The sequence below is a fragment of the Pogoniulus pusillus genome, chromosome 20, assembly GCF_015220805.1.
Source record: "Pogoniulus pusillus isolate bPogPus1 chromosome 20, bPogPus1.pri, whole genome shotgun sequence".
NCBI classification, from domain to species: Eukaryota; Metazoa; Chordata; class Aves; order Piciformes; family Lybiidae; genus Pogoniulus; species Pogoniulus pusillus.
The window spans coordinates 22,167,796-22,183,611 of NC_087283.1; the positions used below are offsets into that span (position 1 = coordinate 22,167,796).

At 56.6% G+C, this 15,816-nt stretch overlaps 1 protein-coding gene across 7 annotated transcripts in view; it reads right to left on the reverse strand.

Moving 5' to 3' along the window:
* CNOT1 (CCR4-NOT transcription complex subunit 1) overlaps positions 1-15,816 on the reverse strand; it is a 111,701-nt gene that overhangs the window by 64,425 nt on the left and 31,460 nt on the right. For all 7 annotated transcript variants that reach the window (XM_064160600.1, XM_064160597.1, XM_064160596.1 and 4 more), the window contains exons 11-16: positions 14,271-14,441; positions 13,696-13,823; positions 10,227-10,467; positions 7,308-7,427; positions 4,961-5,083; positions 3,403-3,554 (exon numbers count right to left, since the gene is read on the reverse strand). In XM_064160600.1, coding sequence (XP_064016670.1) covers positions 3,403-3,554; positions 4,961-5,083; positions 7,308-7,427; positions 10,227-10,467; positions 13,696-13,823; positions 14,271-14,441 — 935 coding nt within the window. The remainder of the gene's footprint in view (positions 1-3,402; positions 3,555-4,960; positions 5,084-7,307; positions 7,428-10,226; positions 10,468-13,695; positions 13,824-14,270; positions 14,442-15,816) is intronic.

A 15,816-nucleotide genomic window follows, 5' to 3' on the forward strand; every position in this document is an offset into this window, starting at 1 on the left:
CTGGAGGGGATCACAAATGGGATGCTTCCATGACTCCACCTCAGCCTGGGACAGGCCGAGGGAGCTGAGGTTGTTCAGCCTGGGAAGAAGAGGCTCTGGGGAGACCTAATAGTGACCTTCTGGTGTCTGGAGGGGCTACAAGCAGGCTGCAGCCCTTGGATCCTGTGGAGGCCACTTGAGGCACCTGCTCTAGCTGCAGATGCTCCTGCTCCCACAAGATGACCTTTACATGATCCCTTCCAATCCAAATTATTCTATGGAAGGCCTTTCATTGTCCTAGGCACAGGCAGTCAGAAACCTCTTCTCTTCCTGAGGCAGAGGCTGAAAGAAGAACAATTCCCCACGCTGATGACATCTGCACTGGGCACAACTGCATGGAAGGGGCACTGCTGTCCCTCTCAACCCACTGCAGCTGCTGAAAGGGGAGGACCAAATCATCCATCCAAGTCAACCTGCAGTGCCTGCAAGCACCCTGACTTCCTTCACCCAAAGCTCAGTGCTCCTTTTCATCACTGAGGGGGTCAGAGAAGCTCCAGGACACCACAGCTGCAGTGCTCAGCAGGGACAAACAAGCTGTCCCAAAAAGAAACTCAGAACAAGCAGGATCCTGGTGGCTAAAAGTGCCTCCCTGGCCACAAAAGAGGACAAGAAACAACTGCACCTTAATGAAAGGGCAGGCTGCTCAAGGGATCTATTTAGGGGGTGGTCAGCTTCAGCTAGTGAAATGGCATTAGCCTCCCAGATGGATTTCATGTTGACTGTGATTTGCATCTCCTGCTTGCACTGCTGACTGAAACCTGAGCTAATCAAAGCACAAAAGAACCCCAAGCATCTCCCTCCCACAGATCAAGGAGAAGAACTAATGGAAAAGACTCAAAGTAGGTCACACTGATGCATAAAAAGGAATACAAGTGGCTAAAAAAGAGCCTAGAAGCTGAGGGAATTGTGCCAGGGGAGAACCAGTGGCTCCTGGAATGACCTGAGTAAGACCTGGTAACATGTTAAGCTTCAGAACAGGGTGACACAGTGAGGCTGCAGCTGGAATACTGTGTCCAGGTTTGGGCCACTCAACTCAAGAAGGAACTCAGGGAAGTCCAGCACAGAGCCACCAAGCTGCTGCAGGCAGTGGAACATCTTCCTACGAGGTCAGGCTGAGGAAGCTGGAGCTTGGGGCAGAGGAGCTTGAGGGCTGCTCTCACTGCTGCTGCTAAAGACGTGCAGGGATGGAGCCAGGCTCTGCTCAGGGATGGCCAATGACAGGAGGAGGTTCCATGGGAATAGGAGGAGAAACCTTGACTGTGAGGGTCCTGGAGGCCTGCAGCAGGCTGCCCAGAGAGGTGGTGGAGTCTCCTCTGGAGACTTTGCAGCCCTGTCTGGATGTGCTCCAGTGCCACCTGTGCTGGATTCAACCTCCCTGCCAGAGCAGGACCATAGGACTGGAAGATTCCAGAGGTCCCTTCCAATCCCTAACATTCTGGGATCCTATGAACAGAGTTCCAGAGCACTGGCACAGGCTGCCCAGAGAGGTGGTGGAGTCTCCTTGTCTGGAGACTTTGCAACCCTGCCTGGACAGGGTCCTCAAATTCCCTTCCTCTTCACATTCCCATCAGGACAACCTATGCCCATCCTCATTTCCCACCTGAGAGCCATGACTCATCCAGGATACCTTCACAGCTGTTTCTTCCATCTTTCAAGCCAGCACTGGCCAAGCCAAGGGACACAGTGCAAGTCCTGGATCAGGTAACAAGCACTGGGACATGTAGGTCACTTTGGGTGTCACAATTTAACAGCAGAACTGTATCACCTTTCATCCTCTGGCTCCTGTGTCACACTGCCATGCTTAAGTTAGCTCTGACAGGCTGCTGTAGTTCAACATCACCTTGGCCTGGCAGGTTGAGAAGTGACACCACAAACACTTGAAGAGCTTCAGGTGTTTTTGCTCAGTGAACACAGCATTTCAAAGCTGATTTGTCCCATTCCAGCTTCCATAGCCTTTCTGTAGCTTACTCTGCACCTCTAACAGGTAAAACAGCTCTCCAGGATCCTTCTTCTGGACTTCAAGTTACATATTCTGACCTGCCAAAGAGCTTGGCTTTCTTTTTGCCATCATTTGGCTACTTGGAGACTGTCTCAAATGAAGACAACCCAAGCAGCTCTGCTGTGAGCACAGCCTGAAAGAGTTGGGGCTGTGCAGGCTGCAGCAGAGGAGACTCTCAGGTGATCTTCTTGTGGCCTTGCAGCATCCAGCCCTAAGTCCCTCTTTCCAGCCAAAGGACCTCCAGTAAATACTTAAAAGCCTCTTGTAATTCACCATGGCCTTCCACTATCTGAAGGGAGCCTACAAAAAAGCTGGGGAGGGACTTCTGAGGCTGTCAGGGAGTGGCAGGAGTGGGGGGGATGGAGCAAAGCTGGAGGTGGGGAGAGTGAGGCTGGAGGGGAGGAGGAAGTTGCTGAGCAGGAGAGTGGTGAGAGGCTGGAATGGGTTGCCCAGGGAGGGGGTTGAGGCCCCATGGCTGGAGGTGTTTGAGGCCAGGCTGGCTGAGGCTGTGGGCAGCCTGCTCTAGGGTAGGGTGTCCCTGGGCATGGCAGGGAGGTTGGCACTGCCTGCTCCTCGTGCTCCCTTCCAACCCTGCCTGATTCTATGATTCAAATTATGTCTACTTTCAGTCTCAGTTCCCTGCCAATCACCACTTAATGCTTCTTCTCCTGCTCTTACCCTCTCTGCTAGGGTAGTACCCCACACACAGAGGCCTGTGCTTAACAGTCATAAACCCCTTCCTCTTTTCCATCATGCTGTCCCACCCTCTAGCACTGACCTGTATTGCTGAGCACAGCTCTGCAGCTAGGCACTAACCACCCAGGGTCTGACTCCTCAGCCACCCCTGGCTACCAGGATCACCTCACCTGGTTATTAAGACAAGCAGCACAGAATGACTTAGGTTGGAGGGGATCTCAGGGACATCTTGCACCAGTACAGGTTGCTCCAGGGCCTCATCCAGGCTGGCCTGGAACACCTCCCTGGGAAACCTGTGCCTGTGTCTCACCACCCTCAACCTGTGCCAGGCTCTCCTCACCCTCACTGCCAACAATTCCTTCCTCCTCTCCACTCTCAGTCTCCCCTCTCCCATCCCAAAGTCCCTCCTCAGCTCTGCTGGAGCCCCTCCAAGTCCTGGAAAGCTGTTCTAAGGTCTCCCTGAAGCCTTCTCTTCTCCAAGGCTTAACAGCCTCAACTGCCTCACAGTCTGTCCCCATAGGAGAGGATTTGCAGCCCTCTGATCATCTTCATGCACCTTCAGTTTGAAGGCTCTCATGAAGCTGATTCTGCATCTGAAATTCCAAGCCAGCTGTGACCACAAGTTGCCAACAGGTTACAGACTGAGTGCCAACTGCTTTCATCCTTACCCAGCACAAGCCTGCAGACATGCCAGCATAGTGGCCAAGGTTTCTGGAGGAAGCTGAGCACTTTTGGGCTGATCCTTTTCTGGAGCAAGGCCACCCAGGATAGAAGGACATCTTCTCTTTAAGAAAGTCATGCAGGCCTGTATGAAGGGCTCCTGAGGAAGGGAAAAAAACCACTCAGTGTCATCTTAAATCTGCCACAGAGCATCCAAAGCCACTGCTTCAAGCCTGGCAACTGCACCCTGCCAGGAACTGCACTGAGCTACTCCAGTGAGTAGAGGGGGGAGAGGGGAAGAGGGGGGGCAGAAGGCGGGGAGGGGGGGAGAGGGGGGGCAGAAGGTGGGAAGGGGGGGCAGAAGGGGAAGGGGGGGCAGAAGGGGAAGGGGGGGCAGAAGGGGAAGGGGGGGCAGAAGGGGAAGGGGGGGCAGAAGGGGAAGGGGGGGCAGAAGGGGAAGGGGGGGCAGAAGGGGAAGGGGGGGCAGAAGGGGAAGGGGGGGCAGAAGGGGAAGGGGGGGCAGAAGGGGAAGGGGGGGCAGAAGGGGAAGGGGGGGCAGAAGGGGGAAAGGGGGCAGAAGGGGGAAAGGGGGCAGAAGGGGGAAAGGGGGCAGGGGGGGCAGAAGGGGGAAAGGGGGCAGGGGGGGCAGAAGGGGGAAAGGAAGGGGCAGGGGGGGCAGAAGGGGGAAAGGAAGGGGCAGGGGGGGCAGAAGGGGGAAAGGAAGGGGCAGGGGGGGCAGAAGGGGGAAAGGAAGGGGCAGGGGGGGCAGAAGGGGGAAAGGAAGGGGCAGGGGGGGCAGAAGGGGGAAAGGGGCAGGGGGGGCAGAAGGGGGAAAGGGGCAGGGGGGGCAGAAGGGGGAAAGGGGCAGGGGGGGCAGAAGGGGGAAAGGGGCAGGGGAGGCAGAAGGGGGAAAGGGGCAGGGGGGGCAGAAGGGGGAAAGGGGCAGGGGGGGCAGAAGGGGGAAAGGGGCAGGGGGGGGCAGAAGGGGGAAGGGGGCGGGGGGGGCAGAAGGGGGAAGGGGGCGGGGGGGGCAGAAGGGGGAAGGGGGCGGGGGGGGCAGAAGGGGGAAGGGGGCGGGGGGGGCAGAAGGGGGAAGGGGGCGGGGGGGGCAGAAGGGGGAAGGGGGCGGGGGGGGGCAGAAGGGGGAAGGGGGCGGGGGGGGCAGAAGGGGGAAGGGGGCGGGGGGGGCAGAAGGGGGAAGGGGGCGGGGGGGGCAGAAGGGGGAAGGGGGCGGGGGGGGGCAGAAGGGGGAAGGGGGCGGGGGGGGCAGAAGGGGGAAGGGGGCGGGGGGGGCAGAAGGGGGAAGGGGGCGGGGGGGGCAGAAGGGGGAAGGGGGCGGGGGGGCAGAAGGGGGAAGGGGGCGGGGGGGGCAGAAGGGGGAAAGGGGCGGGGGGGGCAGAAGGGGGAAAGGGGCGGGGGGGACAGAAGGGGGAAAGGGGCGGGGGGGCAGAAGGGGGAAAGGGGCGGGGGGACAGAAGGGGGAAAGGGGCAGGGGGGGCAGAAGGGGAAGGGGGCAGGGGGGGCAGAAGGGGGCAGGGGGGGGCAGGGGGGGCAGCTGCTCCCTACCCCATGCTCCCGGATCTTGTCCGTGAGCCACTTGTCCAGTTTGAGGTACTCCCGGCGCGAGGCGAGCGCAGCGAGGTCGATGACGAAGGCAAAGGGAGTACCATTTAGCAGCATTGACAAGGCCTAAAAGGGGAAAGAAACCCAAACCAAACCAGAAAACTGCTAAAGACGACAGGAGGACACCCCCAGCCTCCCCCAGCCTCCCTTCCTCACCCCTCCACACTCGAGTCTGTCTCGGCCGAGAGAGACTGGCAGCGTGGGCTCCACTCGCAGCTCCCCAGCAGACACTCGAGAGCCTACCCTCCAAACCACACCTTTGAGGACAGGCCCACCCAAGGCAGACCTTCTGCTAAGTTCTTAGCTCCCTCATGTGAAAATCCCCCAGCAAGGGGCTAAGAGCTGCTGAGCACCCAAATTCCTGGTGAGGCCAGCACCTCCCGGCAGGGAGATGTCCCTTTGGAGCCGCACAGAGAAGGCTACAAGAGGCTGGCTTCAAGCAGCAGCTGGGGTTCTGCTGCTCTGAGACCAGAGGAGGCTCAGCAAGGGCAAGTGCAGAGTCCTGCACCTGGGGAGGAAGAGCAAACTGCAGTAGCAGAGGCTGGGAGGTGACTGCTGGAGAGCAGCCCCAAGGAGAGGGCCCTGGGGGTGCTGGGGCAGAGCATCCCTGGCACAGCAATGTGCCCTGGGGGCCAAGAGGCCAATGGGGGCCTGGGGGGCACTCAGCAGAGAGTGCCCAGCAGAGCCAGGGAGCTTCTCCTGCCCCTCTGCTCTGCCCTGCTGAGAGTTCCTCTTGAGCCCTGCCTTCAGTCTGGGGCTCCCCAGGTGCAGAGGGACAGGAACTGCTGGAGAGGGTCCAGGGGAGGCTGTGAGGATGCTGAGGGGCCTGGAGCAGTGCCTGGGGAGGAGAGGCTGAGGGCCCTGGGGCTGCTTAGGCTGGAGAAGAGAAGGCTGAGAGGGGATTGGATCAATGTCTGCAACTCTCTGGGGGCTGGGGGCAGGAGGGGGGGACAGGCTCTGCTCACTGCTCCCTGGGCTAGGCCAAGCAGCAGTGGATGGAAGCTGCAGCACAGGAGGCTCAGCTCAGCACAAGGGCAACTTCTTGGCTGGAAGGGTCCCAGAGCCTGGCACAGGCTGCCCAGAGAGGCTGTGGAGTCTCCTTCCCTGGAGCCTTTCAGGGCCTGTCTGGATGTGCTCCTCTGTGATCTGTGCTAGACATTGTGGCCCTGCTCTGGCAGGGGGTTGGACTCAGTGATCTCCTTGGGTCCCTTCCAACCCCTAACATCCTGTGAGCCTGTGATCATTTGGCATCTAACTTCTGGACTGCCTCAAAGAAGTCACTCACAGCTTCCAGTCACTTTGCTGAGTAAACTGACTGAGAAGTTGCAGCATTCTGAAGGAACTCACTGCTGCATTAAGCTCACCCTCACAAAGGCCTGAAGGTGTTGTCTGTATTCCCATCCTGATGGTATTCAAGGTTCAAACAAAGCTGGGTTTGTGCTCTGGTCACTGTGTCTAGGACATTAATCAGTCAACCAGTGATAAGCAGCCCCAAGTCAAATGTCTTTGGGTTCACAACTGGGCAGACTGGAAAGCAACTGCAGCCACACAGCAAAGCTCAGGTGAGAGGCACTCACAGGCAAATGAATGAGGTTGGGCTTGGCTGATTTTCACTGCTCAAACTGGAACAGAGAAGGTTTCACCTCAACTTGAGGAGAAACCTCATTACAGTGAGGGTGATGGAGCCCTGGAACAGGCTGCCAAGGGAGGCTGTGGAGTCTCCTTCTCTGGAGACTTTTCCAAACCCAGCTGGAGGCATTGCTGTGCAAGCTACCCTGGGTGATCCTGATTGGCAGGGAGGTTGGACTTGATCTCTGGAGGTCCCTTCCAACCCCTAAGGTTCTGTGATTTTGTGATTTCAAAGCTGAAGTAGAGCAGCAAGAACTGAACTCAGACAAATTAAACCTTCCTGAACTAATCACACACAGAATCAGTCAGGGCTGGAAGGGAGCACAAGGAGCAGGCAGTTCCAACCCCCCTACCCTAGAGCAGGCTGCACACAGCCTCAGCCAGCCTGGCCTCAAACACCTCCAGCCATGGGGCCTCAACCCCCTCCCTGGGCAACCCATTCCAGCCTCTCACCACTCTCCTGCTCAGCAACTTCCTCCTCACCTCCAGCTTCACTCTCCCCACCTCCAGTTTTGCTCCATCCCCCCCCACTCCTGCCACTCCCTCACAGCCTCCAAAGCCCCTCCCCAGCTTTTTTATAGGCCCCTTTCAGCTCCTGGAAGGCCACATCTAAGTTAACTTAGCCTTTAAGAAACCCCTGGCAGTGTTTTGCCCAACTCACCTTCAAGTCTTGTGCCACATCCAGGATACGCGAGAGCTTGGCCTGGTCGTACTGCTCCCCTCTCATGTACCACTCTGCCATGGCATGCATGATGAGCTGACGAATGGAAGGAGACTGACCCTAAGGAGAAGGAAAAGAGGGCTGCACTTCATGACTCTAAGGGAAAGGATCAGCTCAGGGAACAGGGAAGGAGCTGATTTTTACCTCTAATATTGTATCTCTGCTCTTTGCTTCTGAGCTGTGCTCTCCGTGCACTGATAACTACCCTGGAGCTAGACTAAAGGCTGTGGCATGACTGTAAGTGTAAGGAGGTAAAGCCTCACCTCCTTCCTAGCACTGTACAGGCCTCAGTGTCTCTTAAGATGCAAATAAAGCACAAAACTTATGGCTGAGGTGAGAGCTGCAGGGTCACACCTCCACCTGCAAACTGCTGTCTAGCTGCCGGCTCACACAGGGGCGATTTAAAGCTACACCACAGGTCGAGAGAGGTAATTCTGGCAGCTCTCTTATCCAGGCAGGTTGGGAGGGGGGATGAGACTGAGAGCAGCTTTGCAGAGAAGGACTTGGGGGTGTTGGTGGGGGAGGAGCTGGGCAGGAGGCAGCAATGGGCACTGGCAGCACAGAAGGCCAGGGGCAGCCTGGGCTGCATGCACAGCAGCGTGGGCAGAGGTGGAGAGAGGAGATCCTGCCCCTCTGCTCTGCTCTGGGGAGACCTCAGCTGCAGGGCTGGGGCAGATAGAGGACCCCCAGCACAAGAAGTATGTAGACCTGCTGGAGAGAGTCCAGAGGAGGCCACAGGGATGATCAGAGGGCTGTAGAAGCTCTGCTGTGGGCACAGGCTGGCAGAGTTGGCGCTGTGCAGCATGGAGAAGGCTCCAGGAAGACCTCAGAGCTGCAGTTCAACACCTGCAGGGGAGCTGCAGGCAGGCTGGGGAGGGACTGCTCAGAAGGGGCTGTGGGGATAGGCCAAGGGCAGTGGTTTGGAGCTGGAGCAGGGCAGAGTTAGGTTGGGCATCAGGAGGGAGTTGTGCAGAGGGAGGGTGGGGATAGACTGGCACAGGCTGCCCAGGGAGGTGCTTGAGGCCACATGCCTGGAGACAAAGAAGATCAGATTTGGTGCCCCCAAATGGCAGCCTGCTCTGGTTGGAGCTGTCCCTGCTGCCTGCAGGGGGGTTGCATAAGATGCCCTTGGAGGGTTCCTTCCAACCCAATGGAATCTGTGAAGCTGAGAGTGTGACAGCAACCAGGGTTTTGCTTAAAGATTCCCTTCACCTGGGGACAGTTTGGTGGTGTGTGTGTGTGCAGTCAGCCTCCACTTGTGGCACAGCACCAGGGCACATGGCAGCCACCACCTTCACCTTTATCCCTGCAGGAAAATTGCTTATTCTGCCCTTCCAAGACCACATCCAAACCTCACCACTGGTACCCTTCCTGCCCACTCTTCAATCAGGAACAACCTGCAAGTTCACAGCAGCTGGCAAAGAGAGGGGACAGTGCACTGACTGTGGCCCAGGACCTCAGAGATCCACCTTCTTAGCATCAATTTCACTTGCACAAGGCAAAACGTTTCCTGATGCAGAGCCCTTCCCACTCTTAACTTTCTACTGCCTTAACTTTCTTCTTCTGACTCCTGATTGCTCAGCTACCTGTGGACACAATGCTGAAGGTCACTCCAAAAGGCCAATCCCTGCTCGTTTGCCCATGGATAGCAGAGGATTTGCATGGTTACCCCAGCTCCACCAGGGAGCTCTTTGGAGGAGGCCAGCAGCCCCCTCACAGCCTCCAACAGAACACCTCACACTTAGTACCCAGCTGTAAGTAGTAGAGCAGCAGTTTGATTTTATCTAGCAAAGCCTCCACCTTTTAGCAAGTAAAATGGAGATTCTTTTTGTTTAAAGCTCCTCACCTTTTGCTGCTGCAAGTTTCTAAATGTGGGAGGTGGAGAGTGGGGGGCTGAGGAAGTTGTCACTGCTGTGAGGACTTTTCTCTTCTCTTGTTTACAAAGGAAAGGTTCCAAGAAGTGAAACTTAACTTTAATCTCTACTTCTCTTTTCTCAGTGTTGTCTGCTCTTTGCTCCAAACAGATTGCCCCAAATTAAACTGTCAGGGTGACTCTGTATCAACCACTGATAATTTAGCTCAGGTTTTAAAGCACTCACACTCCCAAAGAAGTCCCTTTTGTACAATCCATTTCATGACCTTGCAGCTACATTCAGCAGATGGAGGGAGGTTCTCCTCCCCCCTCTTCTCTGCCCTAGAGAGGCCACACCTGGAATCCAGTTCTGGCTTCCCCAGTTCAAGAGGGACAGGGATCTGATGCAGAGAGGCCAAGGGAGGGCTGCAAGGATGCTGAAGGGACTGCAGCACTGCCTGGTGAGGAGAGGCTGAGAGGCCTCGGGCAGATTAGTGTGGAGAGGAGAAGGCTGAGAGGAGATTTGAGCAATGTCTGTCAATGTATTGACCTCCAGCCATCTGAGCAATGCCTGTCAGTATCTGAGGGCTGGAGGTCAGGAAGGGAGGGACAGGGACAGCCTCTGCTCACTTGTACCCTGGGATAGGACAAGGGCAAGGGATGGGAACTGCAGCACAGGAAATTGCACTTCAACAGGAGGAAGAACTTCTTGAGTGGAAGTGTCCCAGAGCCTGGCACAGGCTGCCCAGAGAGGCTGTGGAGTCTCCTTCTCTGGAGCCTTTCCAGCCCTGTCTGGCTGTGCTCCTGTGTGACCTGAGCTTGACTGTAAGGGTCCCAGAGAGGTTGTGGAGTCTCCTTCTCTGGAGCCTTTCAGCCCTGTCTGGATGTGTTCCTGTGTGACTGGTGCTGGATTCTCTGCTCCTGCTCTGGCAGGGGTTGGACTGGAAGCTCTCCAGAGGTCCCTTCCAACCCCTGTGATCAGCAAACCCCAAGTAAACTCCACTTACCTGTCCATGCCAGGCGTAGTGCAAAATGATGGCAGAGTTGGGATGGTTGCCAAGGAAGATTGGCATGAGCGTGGAGATGAGTTCGTGGCGCAAGGTGTGCCAGGAGGTGTTGATCTGCAGTAAGGCCAACACCAACATATCTGGGCAATGCTTGATGGGGAAACTGAAGAGCTGCTTCACCTGCTCATACTGCCCCACTTCTGCCAGGCGTAACAGAGACTCAATCAAATCCAGGCTCTTCCTAAGGAAAGGACACAACAGAGAACCCCCCCAGCAAGGGGAGTTTGAAGGAGCTCACTTCCACCAGTCTGCAGGCAAAGCACTTTGCAGCAGCAACCAGCAAACCACTCAGGGCAAGCTCAGATTGCAACTCTGCTCGCACACCAACCCAACAAAGCCAGTCCTGACCATGAAAAGCACCTCCCTGGTAGAATCATAGAATCAGCCAGGTTGGAAGAGACCTCCAAGCTCATCCAGTCCAACCTAGCACCCAGCCCTAACCAACCAACCAGACCATGGCACTAAGTGCCTCTGCCAGGCTTTTCTTGAAGACCCCCAGGGACGGTGCCTCCACCACCTCCCTGGGCAGCCCATTCCAATGCCAATCACTCTCTCTGGGAAGAACTTCTTCCTAACATCCAGCCTAGACCTACCCTGGCACAACTTGAGACTGTGTCCCCTTGTTCTATTGCTGGTTGCCTGGGAGAAGAGGCCACCCCCCACCTGGCTACAATGCCCCTTCAGGGAGTTGTAGACAGTAATAAGATCACCCCTGAGCCTCCTCTTCTCCAGGCTAAACAGGCCCAGCTCCCTCAACCTCTCCTCATAGGATTTGTGCTCCAGGCCCCTCACCAGCTTTGTTGCCCTTCTCTGGACATGTTCCAGCACCTCAACATCTCTCTTGAATTGAGGGGCCCAGAACTGGACACAGCACTCAAGGTGTGGCCTGACCAGTGCTGAGTACAGGGGAAGAATAACCTCCCTTGTCCTACTGGCCACACTGTTCCTGATGCAGGCCAGGATGCCATTGGCTCTCTTGGCTACCTGGGCACACTGCTGGCTCATCTTCAGCTTACTGTCTATCAGTACCCCCAGGTCCCTTTCCTCCTGGCTGCTCTCAGCCACTCAGTCCCCAGCCTATAGTGCTGCTTGGGGTTGTTGTGGCCAAAGTGCAGAACCCTGCACTTGGCCTTGTTAAATCTCATCCCATTGGCCTCTGCCCACCCATCCAGCCTGGCCAGGTCCCTCTGCAGGGCTCTCCTACCTTCCAACAGATCAACACCTGCTGATTTTGTTAGGCAACAGGGAGAGGCTGAGAGATGATTCGCACAATGGGTTGGGTTGGAAGGAACCTCCATGGTCATCCAGTTCCAATCCCCTTGCCATGGGCAGGGACACTTCCCACCAGCACAGGCTGGTGAAAGCCTCATCCAGCCTGGCCTGGAACACCTCCCTGGGCAACCTGTGCCAGGCTCTCCCCACCCTCCCTGCCAACAATTTATTCCTCCCCTCCCAGCTTCAATCCATTCCCTCTCATCCTATCACTCCCAATCCCTGTTCAAAGTCCCTCCCCAGCTCTCCTGGAGCCCCTTCAGCTACTGCAAGGCTGCTCTGAGGTCTCCCTGGAGGCTCTTCTCCAGGCTGAACAGCCTCAACTCTCCCAGCCTGATGCTGGCATAAAAAAATCAGCTGGGAGTGAGTTACTTAACCAGGTTAAGTGAAAATACGCTCTCAGAACCGGGGTACACTTCAAACACCTCCAAGTCCCCACCTGTGAGACTTGGTGAAGATACTCTTAGAATCAGAGATTTGTTTTGATTGCAATCATAAAATGGTAGAGGCTGGAGGGGACCTCTGGAGACCATCCAAGTCCAAGCCCTCCTGCCAAAGCAGGATCACTCTGGGCAGACCACACAAGAACACATCCAGACAGGGCTTGGAAAGTCTCCCAGAGAAGGAGACTCCACAACCTCTCTGGGCAGCCTGCTCCAGGGCTCCAGCACTCACTCATCAAACAAGTTTCTCCTCATGTTGAGGGCTGGCTGGGCTGAATGTTACTTCTCACCCTCACTGCAGGCTGCAGTGAGACTGCATTGGCCTCAGCCTTCAGGCACCTCTCTCATTCTCCATGACCTTCCAGTGATGGAGAGTGGCTCAGCACCAGCAGCAGCCAGCTCCTTCAGCACTCATGGATGCATCCAACCAAGGCCCAGGGATCCCTGGGTGTTCAGCTTGCTCCAGTGACCTCTAACCTCATGTCACTGCCTTCTTTCACACAAGTGAGCTGCTCTAAATATCTCTGAGGTCTCTAAACGTCTTTGCAACAACAGCAAAGTGACAACTCCTCTACTCCTTCCACCTCAACTCACAGTATCTGCCAGAACACACCAGCAGAGCTCTCCAGACTCCAGCAAGAGCAAGAGGTGGCAATGTGTTCTCAGATATTCTGGAAGTTCTTTTAGTATCAGAGCTTTCACCTATCAAAAGTGGAAGCTTGAGGAGGGAAGAGTGAGATTGGAAATGAGGAAGAAATTCTTGGGGGTGAGGGTGAGGAGAGACTGGCACAGGCTGCCCAGAGAGGTTGTGGAGCACAGAATCACCCAATGTGATCTAAGATCACATTGGGTGATTCTGTGCTCCACAACCTCCCTGGAGGTGTTTCAGGCCAGACTGGATGAGGCCTTGCTGGTGAGAGGTCTCCCTGCCCATAGCAGGGGCTTGGCACTGAACTTTGAGATCCCCTCCAACCCATGCTATGAGGAGAGGCTGAGGGAGCTGGGGGGGTGCAGGCTGCAGCAGAGGAGCCTCAGGGCAGAGCTGATTGCTGCCTGCAGGGAGGCTGTAGCCAGGTGGGGTTGGGCTCTGGTGCCAGGCAGGCAGCAGCAGCAGAAGGGGCCCCAGGCTGAAGCTGTGGCAGGGCAGGTGTGGGCTGGCTGTGAGGAGGAAGCTGCTGGCAGAGAGAGTGATTGGCACTGGCATGGGCTGCCCAGGGAGGTGGTGGAGTGGCCGTGGCTGGAGGGGTTGGAGCCAAGGGTGGCTGGGCAGGGCTGGGTGCTAGGTTGGCACTGAGTGCCATGGTGTGGTTGGTTGGGCAGGGCTGGGTGCTAGGTTGGCACTGAGTGCCATGGTGTGGTTGGTTGGGCAGGGCTGGGTGCTAGGTTGGCACTGAGTGCCATGGTGTGGTTGGTTGGGCAGGGCTGGGTGCTAGGTTGGCATTGAGTGCCATGGTGTGGTTGGTTGGGCAGGGCTGGGTGCTAGGTTGGACTGGCTGAACTCGGAGCTCTCTTCTAACCTGGCTGACTGTAAGATTCTCTGGAATATGAATGGCTGAGCTACTTAGGGACACACACAGAGAGCTAAAAAGAACCCATCTGCTTGCACAAAGACAAAGCCACACCTGCCCCACCAAGTGGATTCTCCTCTAGGTGCAAACCCCAACCCCCAGAAGCACCCCAGAGAGGAGGTTTACCAGGTGGCGATTTCCCGATTGTCATCCTCTGGCGGTGCTTTCAGGATGTCTGTGGCAACAGTATGACAAGGATAGTCAGCAAAACAAAAGATGTCAGGGTTTATGAGGGAATGTTGGATGAAGGAGAGCTGGAATAAAAGACAGCAAAAAAGAGTTTAGCCATGAAAAGAGAGCTTGCAGCTTCCCTTTGCGAGCGCAATGCTAAGCGCAGCAGCAGAGGTGAGCCAAGCCTCACAGTCTGCTTGGGTGACAAAGGGTAAAGCTCACACTTCTCTCCCAGGGCTCAGACAGAGGTGTGCTAAGGGTTGTGTGCACAGCTCACACCTCACAGCACATCTGTGCAGCACAGATGCTGCACATCACAACTCTGCCAGAAGCAGAAGTGTAAAGCAAGGGACTGACTCCACCCAAAGGCTGCTCAGCTAAGGGTCTGTACTCCTCCCACCCCCCCCAGGCCTTACCGGCCCAGCTCTGTGTAAAAAGGCTCATCAGCAATCCACAGCTGCCACTCAAGACCTTCGAGGGCTTGCCAAGTGGTGCTGTTACTGACAGAGAAGCAGCCTGAGTGAGCGTACCTGGCCCTCTGCGTGCTTCCAAGGTCTGTATATGGCATTAACAGGGAAAACTTCCATGCCCAGGCCCCTCTGGATGCCAAAGACCACAATGTGCAGGCCCTTGCTGTCACGGATCTGAAACCCTGGGTGGTCCAACTCATAGGTCACTACTTTGAAGTCCAGGCTAGGATTCTGCAAGCAGAAAACCAAGAGAGCAGTTAGCTGGATGAGGCACTTGGTGCCATGGTCTAGCTGATTGGATAGGGCTGGGTGACAGCTTGGACTGGATGAGCCTGGAGGGCTCTTCCAACCTCACTGATTCTATTCCCCATTCTGATCCTATTTCCATTCCACTTTGCCTGTCCCTGCTCACTCCCATTGCTGCCACCAGTTTGCTGTCCCTGCTCCCTCCCTCTGCTGCCACCAGTCTGCCTGTCCCTGCTCACTCCCTCTGCTGCCACCAGTTTGCCTGTCCCTGCTCACTCCTTCTGCTGCCACCAGTCTGCCTGTCCCTGCTCACTCCTTCTGCTGCCACCAGTCTGCCTGTCCCTGCTTACTCCTTCTGCTGCCACCAGTCTGCCTGTCCCTGCTCCCTCCCTCTGCTGCCACCAGTCTGCCTGTCCCTGCTCACTCCTTCTGCTGCCACCAGTCTGCCTGTCCCTGCTTACTCCTTCTGCTGCCACCAGTCTGCCTGTCCCTGCTCACTCCCTCTGCTGCCACCAGTTTGCCTGTCCCTGCTCACTCCCTCTGCTGCCACCAGTTTGCCTGCCCCTGCTCACTCCCATTGCTGCCACCAGTTTGCCTGCCCCTGCTCACTCCCATTGCTGCCACCAGTTTGCCTGCCCCTGCTCACTCCCTCTGCTGCCACCAGTCTGCCTGTCCCTGCTCACTCCCATTGCTGCCACCAGTTTGCCTGCCCCTGCTCACTCCCATTGCTGCCACCAGTTTGCCTGCCCCTGCTCACTCCTTCTGCTGCCACCAGTTTGCTGTCCCTGCTCACTCCCATTGCTGCCACCAGTTTGCTGTCCCTGCTCACTCCCATTGCTGCCACCAGTTTGCCTGTCCCTGCTCACTCCCATTGCTGCCACCAGTTTGCTGTCCCTGCTCACTCCCTCTGCTGCCACCAGTTTGCCTGTCCCTGCTCACTCCTTCTGCTGCCACCAGTTTGCCTGTCCCTGCTCACTCCCTCTGCTGCCACCAGTTTGCCTGTCCCTGCTCACTCCCTCTGCTGCCACCAGTTTGCCTGTCCCTGCTCACTCCCTCTGCTGCCACCAGTTTGCCTGTCCCTGCTCACTCCCATTGCTGCCACCAGTTTGCTGTCCCTGCTCACTCCTGCTGCCACCAGTTTGCTTGTCCCTGCTCACTCCTGCTGCCACCAGTTTGCTGTCCCTGCTCACTCCTGCTGCCACCAGTTTGCTGTCCCTGCTCACTCCCATTGCTGCCACCAGTTTGCTGTCCCTGCTCACTCCTGCTGCCATCAGTTTGCTGTCCCTGCTCACTCCTGCTGCCACCAGTTTGCTGTCCCTGCTCACTCCTGCTGCCACCAGTTTGCTTGTCCCTGCTCACT